This window comes from Panthera pardus, unplaced genomic scaffold (genome assembly GCF_024362965.1).
Source record: "Panthera pardus isolate Hobbes unplaced genomic scaffold, ASM2436296v1 HiC_scaffold_15, whole genome shotgun sequence".
Taxonomy (NCBI): domain Eukaryota; kingdom Metazoa; phylum Chordata; class Mammalia; order Carnivora; family Felidae; genus Panthera; species Panthera pardus.
Window position 1 is genome coordinate 4,766,604 of NW_026526710.1, and position 14,379 is coordinate 4,780,982.

A 14,379-nucleotide genomic window follows, 5' to 3' on the forward strand; every position below is an offset into this window, starting at 1 on the left:
ATTTTTTTTTTTTTTTTTTTTTTTTTAAGTGTCTCTTGAAAACCCAAAGCATGGTAAGTGCCCTTCAATCGTGGGTCTTGTCAGGGCAAATATTTCCGTATCGGGTTTACCTTCGTCATGTCTCGATCCATTTTCACAACTTTCTCCATGTTGGCGCCAGTGCCAAGTCGGAAGGGCCGTCCTTCGGAGCTACTAGAAGGGAAGGCAGAGAGAGGGGGCCATCTTACGGGCAAGGTCAAGGTGGCACTGCATGCCCGTGGGGCCCCCTAGTGCTGGTCGGAGCTGAACAAAATCGAGACTCCGAACCTATGATCCCAAGAAGGCCTGGGAGGCGCTCGGGAAGTGGTCTAAATCCCAAAGTGAGGGGACTTTAACTGCAGCATGAATTGGATGCCTCGGTGCGAATGACTGGATGTTTCTGACAACTCAGCTTCCTCTGCCTCTCCGAACACTCCTTCACCAAATTTGCACTCTAAAATCCTGCAACGCCCAAGAATGCTTCTTGGTGATTTCCGCATCTAGCAGGACCTGCCCGGCCCTATTGGTTCATACAGTAGCCCAGGAGTGCTTCCAGCTGCCATGATGGCAGACAAGGGACCAATTATGAGGAGGACACCATCATCCAATCATTTATCTGGAGAAAAAAGTCTTCCGCCTGAGACATACACAGGCGTCCTCAACTCCCTCGTGCGCTGTGGTAGGCCTTCCCATCGCCCGGGCTCCCACTAACAGGGCCCCAGGGGTCTGTAATCTTTGGACAGTACGTATATTTGTACTTTCCCGTCGAGCAATCATACCATTCACCTTCAGCGAATTAAAGTTTTAAAAAGTTTCTCTTATTTCTCCACCTCACAGTCAATGGTATCCTTAAACTGACCAATGGCTGAAAGATGCCAATAACTAAAACCAGCCTGCGTCATTCCTTCTCGAAGCCCAAATCACACTGCAGGCTCTCCACTGAGCGCAAACAATACATTCTCAACAGGGCTTTTGCTCTCTGTTGGGTCTGAAGAAACAGTACCGAGTCACGGATAACAGCTTGTACTCTGCGGTCAGAGGCCTGCGTCTGTGATTCAGCTCTGCCTCAGTTTCTCCACTGTAACAACAGGGATGCCAGGAATAGCGGTTCCTTCTTAGGGTTGTCAAGAGGGTGGAGATAGGTGATGTACATAAGGGGCTTACAGGGTCTGAGGACACAGAGCTATTACAATCATCAGTTACCTCAGTAACGGCTGGAGGACCTCATGGGACGACTGGTCTTCCCGCTTGTGGATAAAGATAGACAGCTTGCCATCCACTGCTTCACTCTCTTCTCCAGGATCTTTATCTCCTTTTAAGGAACTCTTGGGACTGGTTTTCGTCAACGTAGTGTCAGGTTCAGAAGCAGTTGGAGAGAGAACTGTCTGACATCCTTTAAAAGCAAACAGAAAAATCACAACGTTATTTGTGCAGCTCCCCGGCACAGGGCAAGCTCAGATTTTGGAGTCTCTCTTCCTCCCCGTCCCTTCTCCTCCTCTCTCATCATAGGAGGCACAGCGGCAGCTACAGGTGATAGACCGTGGGAAGCTCAGTCTGGCCTGCCCCGGGAAGTGGGTGCCACAGCGCCCTGCTGGGACCGGGAGCTGCTCACCTGGGACCACGTAATCTGCCAGCTTTGCTAAGAGCAAGGAGGCTATCTTGGACGCTGGGTCGCTGGGATCCTCCTGCTCACTGTTTAGGGAGGGAACGGAGTAGCTCCACGGTGGGAGCTCCACGTTGCCACAGTCTTCCACGCTCATCAGCGGGAGCGCCGCCCGGCACAGCTGAAGGATGATAAGGACGAGCTTTGGAGATGGGCGCTGGTCAAGCAGCAGGGAGAGGAGTTTGGACACACAAGCTGGCTGGCTCAGGATGGCTTTACCTATGTGACTCCTGGAAAGAGGGAAGAAAAGGCACACGACACTGGGCATGTTGGTCTGCAGAAGCTCAGACGTGAGAGTTCCCTAAATGAGGACGAACAAACGGATTCACGAGGAAGACACACATTCGGCATTGTGTTTTTATAAAGGAGATCTGAATCTGAGCTTTTCTGTAAATATCTAATGAAGGCTCACAAGCGACCACTCAAAACGAAACATTTCTGAGCAGCTGCTGATGCCCAATGTTTACTTAATTGCGATGCTACAGTTCAGCATGATTCACAGGGCACTACGACTCTGAAATCCAAACTAGGAGACTTTCCGTTTAACCTTTTACTCCTTTTTAAGGGGTGCTTCAAGACCAAAGATACCACACAGTATTGCATAAGCCTCAACAGTCTGCAATCTGTCCCAGCTGAACCTGTGACATCTCACTGAGAAGAAAACCAAGTCGAGCAGAAACCAAAGAACAGCAGCCTTATGTAGACAAGCCGCTGTGGACCTCACCACTCACCCAGGATGTTATCAACCAACCCCCCCCCCCCCCCAGATTATTTTCTTTCTGAAGACACGGTATGAGAACATGAGTCAGTTACAGGTCCTGACTGATTATTCTTTACCTTGCTCTATGATGAGGGTAAGGACTTGGGGTCACTTAATGCAACTGTACCTACTTGAAAGGCTAACAGCTGTTGCCAGCAAAACATTAAAGCAAATGATATCATCTTATAATGTAGATATTCACCTAAATAATCCTCACACTTTGGAACTACTATTTTTCCAATGCTTTTCTTCTCTATTGTTCTTGAAGCAGGAGCAGGTCAGGATGGCCTCAGCATTTAGATGTTTCAAAGACAATCACCACCCAAAGGAACCCCAATCATTCAAGAGGAAAGCCGCTTTCTGCCACAGCTCCGGCTGGGCCTCCCATACCTTGAGAGATCATTGAGAAGACTAAGGACATCCTGGAGGGCATCGTTCCCGGCGGCCTGGTTGCCACAGCACTCAGTTGCTCGGGCAAGATGGTTGGTGAGAAGGCTGGACACCTGACGGGCCAGCCCTGAGTGCACGGCCTCTGTGGAGCCACCTACAGGGTTTAAAAAAAAAAAAAAAAAAGAAAGAAAGAAAAAGGAAAAAAAAAAAAGAAAAAAGAAAAAGCAAGGTGAGAACCCGAGGAAGCCATGGCGAGCCTGCAGGCATGGTGAATCCTCCCTCTCACCCTCCCTGCATTAAAGCCCTCCTCTTGCCCAATCTTTTCTCTAACCTACTCAGTATTCCATTAGCTACCAAAATAGTGTCTCCTCATTAGATAACATCTGCACGTAAAAAAGATAATGATTTAATGTTGGGACAAGACATTATTTTTAATGAAAACCGAACAGAATTCACACAAAACTAAGGAACATATTTTGATTAATAGGGAAGAATCACCATTTTCTTCTTGTGATGAAAACCTGTTGATTTTTATTGTTTTGAAAAAAAATTTCTTAACATTCATTTTTGAGAGACAGAGTGTGAGCAGAGGAGGGACACAGAGAGAGGGAGACACAGAATCGGAAGCAGGCTCCAGGCTCTGAGCTGCCAGCACAGAACCCGATGGGGGACTTGAACTCACAAACCTTGAGATCATGACCTGAGCCGAAGTTGGACGCTTAACTGCCTGAGCCACCCAGGTGCCCCTAATTTTTTTTTTTTTAAGTAGGCTCCACACCCAGCGTGGAGCCCACCATGGGGCTTGAACTCCCGACCCTGAGATCAAGACCTGAGCTGAGATCAAGAGTCAGACACTTAACTGACTGAACCACCCAGGGGCCCCGAAAACCTGTTGATTTTTAAAACCCCCATCCTACCTCTCCTCAAACACAATTAAAGACCTTTTGGGATCTTTCCATTTTCACTGTAGATCCAGAGGTCCCTCCCCGCACCAAGCAGCTCTTGTAAAAAGCCACACAAATTAGCTGTCATTTCCTCAACTTTCTATGCTGTCTTGGATCCCTGTGCCTACACACACTGTTTATTTCTACATGAAAACGTTCTTTATCCTGTAAGAATAACTCACATGTCACCTTCTTGGGGAAGCTTTGCCCAATCTCTAGCATAGCTGGTCTGTAGGAACCTCTGTGCTCCCTCCGCACTTCACGTGCACCTAAAATATGGCACTGATCACACTGTAATCATTTGTTCATTGGTCTATTTCCCCCACTGCACCCTATTTCTTAAGAGTAAGAGCAAAGTCTTGTTCATCTTACGCCTGGCTCTCGACAATAAAGTGCACAGTGAATGAATAAATAGAGAAGTCAACAAGCTGCATACGCAGGCCTGGGATATTATGGGATATTCAACTTCACTTTTTCAACTGGATTGGTAAAAACAGAATTTGGAAATGGCACTTGAAAATGCAACTAAACCATTTCATAAGAGTATTTATTTGGAGACTGTTAGCAGAATTGACAAAAAGGAAATGAGGTATCTTTTCAATTTGCTGGCTTACTGTACTCTTTCAGGTGATTATCATTCCCCATCCCCCCACCTCCCCAGCCACAGCTTTACTGAGGTATGACTGACAAATACAAGTCGTATACAATTTAGGTGGTTCAATGTGCATTTTTTAAAAGGTCTACATGATTATAGATATGTATATATACTCTGAAAGGATTACGGCGATCTAGTTAATATATCCACCACCTCACTAATTACCTGTGTGTGTGTGTGTGTGTGTGTGTGTGTGTGTGTGTGTGTGTGTGTGTGTTGTGTGGAGAACTTATTCACTTTGTAACTGGAAGTTTGACCCTCTGACCTACATCTTCCCATCTCCCACTCCTCCTAATATTCTTAGCAGCCACCATTCTACTCCTGGTTTCTAGGAGTTGGCTTTTTTCTTTGTACTTAAAAAATTTTTTTTAATGTTTATTATTTTTGAGAGAGAGAGAGAGAGACAGAGTGCAAGTCAGGGAGGTGTAGAGAGAGGGAGACACAGAATCTGAAGCAGTCTCCAGGCTCTGAGCTGTCAGCACAGAGCCCGACATGGGGCTTGAACTCACAGAATGTGAGATCATGACCTGAGCTGAAGTCAGATGCTCAACCGACTGAGCCACCCAGGCGCCCCACAGGAGTTTGGCTTTTTTAGATTTCACATATAAGCAAGATCATTCAGTACTTGTCTTTCTGTGTCTGGCTTATTTCATTTAGCACAATGCCCTCTAGGCTAGGATATTATTTAACGTCAGTGTAGCCATAAATTTCCAGAGAACCATGCTGACGAAGAGGCTCTCCTGAAATCATTAATTGATTAAACCCATAATTAAATAAACACATCAACAGAAGAAATCAATGAATTCTAAAACAGGATCCTGCTTCTTACCTTCTTCTTTTTCCCACTCAACGCAGCGGTTGGCAAGCACCTGGAACGCTGCCCAGGCCATGGTGGCTACCTTCTGTTTCTTGGTTTGTTTCTCACTGGAGCCGGACTCCGTCTGACTGCTCAAGCTACACAGTCGGTCCATGAGCTGCACAAGGCCACTGCGAACCAGGCACTTCTCTTCACTCCTGGGCCAGGCAGGAAGGGTACATGAAATAAACATAACTGACCAACCCTCAGGAAACTCTCACTTAAGATCCAGGTTATCAAAGGGGCAGAAAACATGCCAGTATCCTTCTTTACCGCCACATATATAACCAAACACAAAAATACTTCTTTACGGTGAGGATTTCCTTCATAAATAAGAAACTTCAAGTTCTGGCTTGTTCATATAGAATAGCCAAGTAAAAACAGAAGGTTGCTATAACAGAAAAAAAGTTGTATATTTTATCACGAGGGGATTCATAAGGGTACTGAGAAAATAAATGTGCATTTGCAAAAAAATTTTTGCTGAACATATTAAATAATTTCCTAGAGGCCTTTTTCTTTCCTTCAAACCTCTACTTTTTGACCATGTGACATAATCCCTATTGGCCGCTTTTGATCATGTAGGAATTCAATAATATGGAATTTACATAGAAACGCTAGGTGTCTGTCAGGAGGTAAACTCATTTAATCACAGTGATAGTGTCACCGGATAATCAAAGCAAAAAAAAACCCAGGGAATTTTTTAATTTAGAAGTATTTTTATTTAAGCAACTACACTGCAATGCAATTCGCCCACAGTAAAAAGCCTTGCTTACCTGGTATAAGGTATGGTACACAAGAGTCCGATGCTATTTGCACATGCGATAGGGTAACGAGCACACAGAGAAACCACAGAGGTCATGGTCTCGCCAAAGGCTTCCTGGACCTGCTCGACCATCCCACCACAGGTTAATTCTTCAATTCTATGAAACAGAACCAAAGTGCAGGCTTCCTGAGCCATGGCAAGTGACCGTGAACATAAGAGCAGGCACGTTCTGAGAAACCCAAGAGTGTCTAGATGAATCCCGAACTGAAGGGATGTTAGAGATCACCAGTGTTCCCCAGACTGCGGGACCACAGAAGACTGTTAGGCAGCATTTCTTAAGTTGCCTCAAACACAATGCCCATGCTCTAGAGAAGTCTGGGGAATCCTAGGCTAAGTCAAGTCAAGCAGGGTTCTCTACTGTAGGACTACTCGGAGCCTTACAAGGTTAAGGTCCACAATAACTCTAAGAGCAAGAGAATGGTACCCAACATTTCCCAAACGTATTTAATAATGAAACCATTTGAAACAGGCCTGCAATATCCTATGCAGCACTGAATTCTGTAAATGTAATTGTACTCATGAGAAAATCAAGGCCCAAATAGATTAGCTAAGTGTCCTTGTCAAGTTCACACTGTGATTATTAGCAGAGTATGAGAATCCAATTGATATGAACTAAGACTTTCCCAGTGTAAAAACACAACCTGGGGGCGATTCTACGGCAATTAATATTAGTTGAAAACTGGAACTATCCGGAGTCATCTACAAAGACAGGCCATAGAATACTGTTTATAATAACAAAAATAAATAAAACCTAAGGATGAAAAGTAGGGATTGAGCCATAAATAAAGGTTCGGGAATACGATGCAGTGGCTACACAGCCACTAGAGACATTACAGGAGGGATCTATGGTTAGAATAAAGACAGAACAAATACACTAGAGTGTTAACAGGTTTTATCTTGAGATGCTGGATTTACAGGTGATTTTCTACTTTACACTTTGGGATTTTCTACATTTTTTCAAATGTTTGACCTATGACATTAACAATTGACGGAAAAAGGAATAATGCTACCAGGGTTGTGGAGAAATTATTCTGGATGGGGCGCCAGGGTGGCTCAGTCGGTTAAGCGGCCGACTTCGGCTCAGGTCATGATCTCGTGGTCCGTGGGTCTGAGCCCCGCGTCGGGCTCTGGGCTGACGGCTCAGAGCCTGGAGCCTGTTTCAGATTCTGTGTCTCCCTCTTTCTCTGACCCTCCCCCATTCATGCTCTGTCTCGGTCTCAAAAATAAATAAACGTTAAAAAAAAAATGGATAAGAAAAATTATTCTGGAAGCAAGCTGTGGTAGCCAGTGCTACTCACTGTGCCTTGTGGCTTCCCTTTGGTTGGATGAGCATGTGACCAGCCTGGCCAATAAGCCAGAGCTCTGACAAGGGGACGGACAGCTTTTGAGACAGCGGCCGCCTCCTCTACTGGGCTCCTGGGAGTGTCATGGGCTGGGGCGCACCTGCGCTGGACATGAGCAAGCACTGAAGTTTTGTTTTGTAAACACGGAGATCTGGGAGGGTTTTGCTTCCAAAGAATAACTTGGCCTCTCCTGATGGACACAGAAATTTCTCAAGATATTCATGCGAGCTCTTGCTAGTTAACACATTTTGCTCCAGCCACTGACCCCTGCTTATTGGCCAGAACTCCTCAAAGAGCTGTCAGGAGACACAAGCAGCCCCAAGCATCTACTCTAGGACCTGCAGACAAATGCCTTTTCTGTTTCTATCTGAAGATCTTTGAAGCCCAGTAGGGAGCAGTATAGAAAAACTCCTCACAAATACAAAATGTTCTCCACAATCTACAACTAGGTTTTTAGAAATTAATTTCGCCAAGGGGCGCCTGGGTGGCTCAGGTCACGATCTCGAGGTTTGTGACATCGAGCCCTGCATCGGGCTCTGTGCTGACAACGCAGAGCCTGGAGCCTGCTTCGGATACTGTGTCTCCCTCTGTCTACCCTTCCCCCATTGGCACGCGCTGTCTCAAAAATAAACATTAAAAAACAAATTTTAAAAGAAATTGATCCAGTAAAATAAGCACAAAAGTACACAAAAATATAGGTGTAAGAATGTTACTACATCACTGCTATTAATGCAAAAATAAAACAAAACAGAAAAAATGAAGGAGGGTAAGAGAAAATGAACCATGTGTCCACCAGAAGGGGATGAGTTAAATAAGACGTAGCCATCCATATAACAGAGGTCCATGAAGTTCTTAAAAATGATAAAGCAGGGGTGCCTGGGTGGCTCAGCCAGTTAAGCATCTGACTCTGGATTTTGGCTCAGGTCATGCATCTCACGGTTCATGGGATCGAGCCCCATGTTGGGCTCTGCGCTGACAGTGCAGTCTTCTTGGGATTCTCTCTCTCTTTCTGCCCCTCCCCACTCATGCAGGTGCTTTCTCTCTCTCAAAACAAACTTTAAAAAGAAACTATAAAGTTGGGCACCTGGGTGGCTCAGTTGGTTAAGCATCTGACTTTGTCTCAGGTCATGATCTCACAGTTCGTGAGCTCAAGCCCCGTGTCAGGCTCTGTGCTGACGGCTCGGAGCCTGAAGCCTGCTTCCGATTCTGTGCCTCCCATTCTCTGCCCCCCCCCCACTCACGGTCTCGGTCTCGGTCTCTCTCTCTCTCCTTAAAAAATAAACATTAAAAAAAATTTTTTTTTAACTATAAAGCAGACCTTGAAGTAATGACATGAAAAGAGATATATCCAACATATATGAGCAAAACAATTCTCATAGCAGTGTTCTATTGTAGTATAATATAATCTGAATTAAGGGGAAAAAAATCACACACATACATACTTCTGTGTACAAGGAGAAACAGCCATTTATGTGTGTGTAGTTGATACAACAAGCTCTTAGTTAACAGGGTGGAATTCAGAAGAGGAGGAATAAAGGGACTTTGTTACACATGCTGCAATTGTTAAAAAAAATTGCGGAATACTTTTACAAAAATAAAAATAAAGATATTGTTTTAGGGGAAAACGTTAGCAAATACCCCTGTCTAAAATACGGCCTCATGAATAATCTTTGGAATGCCTCTTGCACACTCCAGACAGGATGGTATGAACTAATAGAAACAACTAACCTGGGTCCTCCCTGAAGGACCATCGTCACTGGACCCACGAGGTGCGTCACACCCCCAACGCGCACAGCAGCCGTCAGCAATTCCCGCATGTGCACTAGGGCCTGCTTGCGAGTATTTCCCCTCCGCCACCTCGTCTGTGCAGCCAAAAGAAAGCTGCTGCTGGACACCTGAAATGCATGAGAAGGAAGTCCACCTGACTCTTGCTGACTGCCACAGGCCCCCATGCCATTAGGCGGTATTCCTCTGTATTCAGCAAAATGGACATACAGCTTGGTCAGGGTTGGTGCCGATGAAAGCAAACAGCTGCCCCAGCAGGACGCTGTAGGTGGGCTTGTCCCTGCTGTCCTCGATGGCCAGTGACTGCAGGAGTGTGAAGGAGCTGCTGCGGTGGCTGGTCACGTGGCGCCGCCTATGGGAAAGCAAAACAGCGCTAGGTCACAAAAGCAGAAATTCAGGGAGTGTGTTTTGACGACTGTCTTCAGCTCACGTGGGAATCCAACCTTGGCCATTAGTCATTTACCTCTGATTTGCTCGAGTAAATTCCAAATCTTCATTACCAATCATTTCCAGATCAGAAGGAGCCGACATGCTGCGAAGAAAAACAGGCTGCCGCACAGCATGAGATATCACCTTTGTTTCTGAGGCTGATTTACAAGCTGAAACAGAAAGCAATAAAAAGGTTGGCGTATCTGCTATCCGATTTGTAAGGACAGCAACAACAGCTACGCTATCAGTCTAAGAAAGATACTCTTTGCTTTCTAGGAGACTTCAGGATTCTCTAGGAGGTTCTAATCCAGCCAGCATTGCACACTGGTGACTTTCAGGCCCATTCTTTAAAATCAAGATATTAGGTCAAAGCATAAGAGACTGTTAAAAACTGAGAACAAACTGAGGGTTGATGGGGGGTGGGAGGGAGGGCAGGGTGGGTGATGGGTATTGAGGAGGGCACCTTTTGGGATGAGCACTGGGTGTTGTATGGAAACCAATTTGACAGTAAATTTCATATATTAAAAAATAAAAAAAATTAAAAAAAATAAAAAAAAATAAAAATAAAAAAATTAAAAAAAATAAAATCAAGATATTAGGGTCAGAAAAGCATTTTAGTGTGAAAAACTAGAATCTTTCTTACCAAATTGGGTTTCAAAAAAAGGCTGAAAGATTTAATTTCATAAACTCTCAATGTTCACCTTCATATAAGCGTTCTAAAAAGCCAGAGAGGACAGAGACAGTAATTTCTAGAATAAAAAATTTCTTAACTGAAATAAATCCAAATACTGGTTTTTTGTTTGTTTTTTTTTTTTCCAGAGACAGCCTTTGTTCCCCCTTTAATCCCAGATTTATTCAGCTGATTTACTGACATTTGCTAGTACCTTGGCTTTGATCATAGTTGGTGCGAGTAAATATCACACTTGAGCTAGAATCCGACTGGCCCTTCCTCTAAAATATACTCCTTAACGCTATCCAGGAAACTAGTTGTGTTATAGAAGAATATTTAATGGAAGATGACAAAACTACATATTAAGACCATCTAAGAAAAAAAAAAAAAAGTCAAGGTTATTTTGAATTGGTCTTACGAATGGTTAGGGGCACCTGGGTGGCTCAGTCGGGTAAGTGTCTGACTTCGGCTCAGGTCATGATCTCATGGTTCATGAGTTCGAGCCCCATCTCAGGCTCTGTGCTGACAGTCCAGAGCCTGGAGCCTGATGCAGATTCTGTCTCCCTCTCTCTCTGCCCTTCCCCCACTCATTCTCTCTCCCTCTCCACCCCCCCCCCCAAATAAATAAAACATTAAAAAATTATTTAAAAAAGAATGGTTAGACAGCTTCAGTCTTAAAAAATAGTTTTTGAAGAGGTTATTGCTCAGCAAACTATTGGTTCATGATCTCTGATGGAAAGAACCTCTTGGAAAGCATCATCAGCCTTACTGGGTGGTTAAGTCTTTCTATAGGACCTTGAATTAACCAAAGCTCAGTGCGACTAAGGACGTGGTCAGCACACCGTCTCAGTATGTGATCACACTACACACCCTGGTACACATCCCTGGATGTTCTCAGCCAACAGTATCCTTTCACTAGGGGGTCAGAAACCTGAGTCCCCCTGGACTTCTCTCCCATGCGAGGGGAGCCCTGGGCCCATCAGCTGGGATGAAAACAGTTTGCTTGCTTGGCAGGGTCCATCGGGTCAGACAACACAGAGTCTCCTGTTTATTCATCCTCTCTCTCAAGGTAAGAAATAACACTTGTTGGGGTGCCCGGGTGGCTCAGTCGGTTGAGCGTCCGACTGTGGCTCAGGTCATGATCTCACGGTTCGTGGGTTCGGGCCCCACATCGGGCTCTGTGCTGACAGCTCGGAGCCTGGCGCCTGCTTCGGATTCTGTGCCTCCCTCTCTCTCTGTCCCTAACCCACTCACATTCTGTCTCTGTCTCTCTCAACAATAAAGAAACATTAAAAAAAAAAAAAAATTAAAAAAAAAAAAAAAAAGTAGTAACACTGGTCATTACAAGCTATGCCCAGGGTTGGGGATCAGGCTTAAGAAAGAAGACTCATTGATTTTCCTGAGGAATGTCCTTTCAGGCTAACAATTAAAACGTGACCAGGAAAAAAAACAGTGAAACTGATGTTAGAAGGTTCCACATAATGACTATATGTGCAATATAAACTCGGCTTTAAGAGGAAAATGTGATGCATTACAAGATTCATAATGTTGACTAATTATGCACATTACTATGAAAGCGACAAGCCCAAAACTAAAAATCCACGTTACTGGGCTCCCAAGATGCTCCCAAGAAACACCGAGTAAGGCAGGTGAGGAGGCACACCTGACGCTCAGACGGACTCACAAGCCACCACATGAATTCGATGAGAAAGTAAAAGGTAGAATAAAAAAATGCTGAAATTTCTTTTTCTCCTTCCTATGAGAACACAAGAGTGATTTCTCTTTAAGGAGCTGGTGTGTATTTTCTACAAACGGGCTAGTGCAGAGAGCCCGTGCAGGGCTGGCTTTGTACCCGGAGTTTCTGCAGGGGTCCCCGAGATGCTTCTTGTGAGGCCGGACTGGGCCGCAATGGTGACATGTAACAGCAGCTCGGCTCGGTTCATCAAACTCTTGACTAACGTCTTCGTTTTAGCCAGTGGGTGCGACGGTTTCTGAGTAAGAGAATTCACTTCTTGTAGGAACTTCTCCCTGGAAGGAAAGGCTAATGTGCATTTAGTCGTTCTCAGCTTCACCGAAACCCAAGTTTCGTAATTATAAAGGATACGAGAAGATAGGGGGAGACCAAGCCAAAGAAAGCTGAGAAATATCGCTCCCCTTCCCCCCTTCCCTATCAGAGAGGAGCAGCCTTGTCAACGGACCAGTGTCAGCTCCCTTTGCCCAGTTTCAGATGCACCTATGCTGAGTTTTGAAGGCTAAGCTAAAAATTTCCATGTTTACAAACTGAGTTCCAACTCAAATATTCAGTGAACGCATCAGATTTTTAAGAAGTATCTCCTAAGAGTATACGTCATCACAGTGTAAGCATCACAGTAGTAAATTAGCTTTGTGTAGTTATTAACATCACTAACCTCAGTGACAGGACCATGTTTTCAAGATCATTTCCATCAAAGGAGACTTCCTTCATTGAACACAGAAGTTCTAGTTCTTTCATTTTGTTCTAAAGAAGGAAAAATCAAGAAAAGATGGTAGGCAGGATCTGCAAAAACTGAGTTTTACCGTTCATGTTAAAAGGAACAGAGAATCTCGGGGGCGGGGGGAGAAAACCCACCACCTCTGGTCCCTATTTGTACGCCAGAGCACATTTGTAAGTAATTATTTGATATTTTAATGATTACAGATGGCACTGACTACTTTCTGGGGACTTCTCCAGTACCTATAACCGCCTTTTGTTTTTGAAGGCTTGGAAGCAAAATTTGACATTGCTGGTAACTTCCTGATAAAACTATTAATCTGTTAAGAACAGCCTAATGAATAATTTATTATTTGTATCATTGATACGTTGATCTAATCAATCTTATTTAATCTCCGTCAAGAATGGATACATTTTGGTGTGTGCGACATCTCAACAAGAATCATTATTTGGTCTCTACACATACATGATATATACCTTTGCACTGTAAATACCAAAGCCCCAGTGATCGAGCCTACAACTTGCTCACCTCATTAAAATGGTAATCATAGAAGAAGGGCATGTTGTTCTCCAGCTTCCCCTGCATGGCGTCATCAACCTCACTTTGCCATTTCTGTTCCAATTCTGCAACACTCTAATAGGTACATTAAAAAATAAAACAATGCGAGAATAGGGACAAAACTAAAACAAGTGCTATCTGCAAATTTGGAAATCTTAGTCCTAATGTTTCAAAACTTCAGGTCACTTTTTTTTTTTTTTTTTTAAAGTAGGCTTTATGCCCAGCATGGAGCCCAATGTGGGGCCTCAGCTCACAGCCCTGAGATCAAGACCTGAGAGGGAGAATAAGAATCAGGTGCTTAACCAACTGAGCCACCCACATGCCCCTCAGGTCCCTTTTAGAACTTCATTACAGGGGCACCTGGGCGGCTCAGTCACTTAAGCGTCTGACTTTGGCTCCGGTCACAATCTCATGGCTCCTGAGCTCAAGCTCTGTGTCAGGTTCCGTGTTGACAGCTCCAAGCCTGCTTTGGATTCTCTCTCTCTCTCAAAAATAAACAAACATTAAGAACAATTTTTTTTAAAAACTTCATTACATTTCCAGGAAAGAAATTATTTCCAACAGTTGTAGGAGAAATCTAAGTGCTTTCGCCTTCACTTACCTGCAGTTGTCTCTCCATGGCATTGAGTTTCTTGAAGGTCTCTCCCATAATTTTACACAGTAAGTCATATTCCTCAGCATGTTCTTCTTGATACTGGAAATTTATTAGGGACTGCAGTGCATCGACCAAATTCAAGTGCTTAATAACACAGGAGACCACCATTTCCTCCATCACATCGGGCTGAATTACTTCTCTGTGATTACGAAGGAAATGAGTCAAGTATATGCCATGCTCTCAAATTACCAATCCCATATTCAATCAGTTGGAGGGTGTAGGCTTTGATTTAAATATATTAAATACATTAAACCACACCTTCTTTATTACAATAAAGAGGCACGACATTATGATGGCTTTCATATCAAGTTGGCAGTAATTTACTGTTTAACTGACAAAACTGACTTAAGCTGATAAAA

General features: G+C 44.1%; 1 protein-coding gene across 5 annotated transcripts in view; it reads right to left on the reverse strand.

The window, feature by feature from the left end:
* HECTD4 (HECT domain E3 ubiquitin protein ligase 4) overlaps positions 1-14,379 on the reverse strand; it is a 189,799-nt gene that overhangs the window by 59,657 nt on the left and 115,763 nt on the right. For all 5 annotated transcript variants that reach the window (XM_053902041.1, XM_053902039.1, XM_053902040.1 and 2 more), the window contains exons 26-38: positions 13,967-14,159; positions 13,336-13,440; positions 12,745-12,833; positions 12,189-12,364; positions 9,701-9,836; positions 9,448-9,589; positions 9,181-9,347; positions 6,060-6,206; positions 5,260-5,444; positions 2,832-2,985; positions 1,631-1,911; positions 1,222-1,411; positions 111-192 (exon numbers count right to left, since the gene is read on the reverse strand). In XM_053902041.1, coding sequence (XP_053758016.1) covers positions 111-192; positions 1,222-1,411; positions 1,631-1,911; positions 2,832-2,985; positions 5,260-5,444; positions 6,060-6,206; positions 9,181-9,347; positions 9,448-9,589; positions 9,701-9,836; positions 12,189-12,364; positions 12,745-12,833; positions 13,336-13,440; positions 13,967-14,159 — 2,047 coding nt within the window. The remainder of the gene's footprint in view (positions 1-110; positions 193-1,221; positions 1,412-1,630; positions 1,912-2,831; positions 2,986-5,259; positions 5,445-6,059; positions 6,207-9,180; positions 9,348-9,447; positions 9,590-9,700; positions 9,837-12,188; positions 12,365-12,744; positions 12,834-13,335; positions 13,441-13,966; positions 14,160-14,379) is intronic.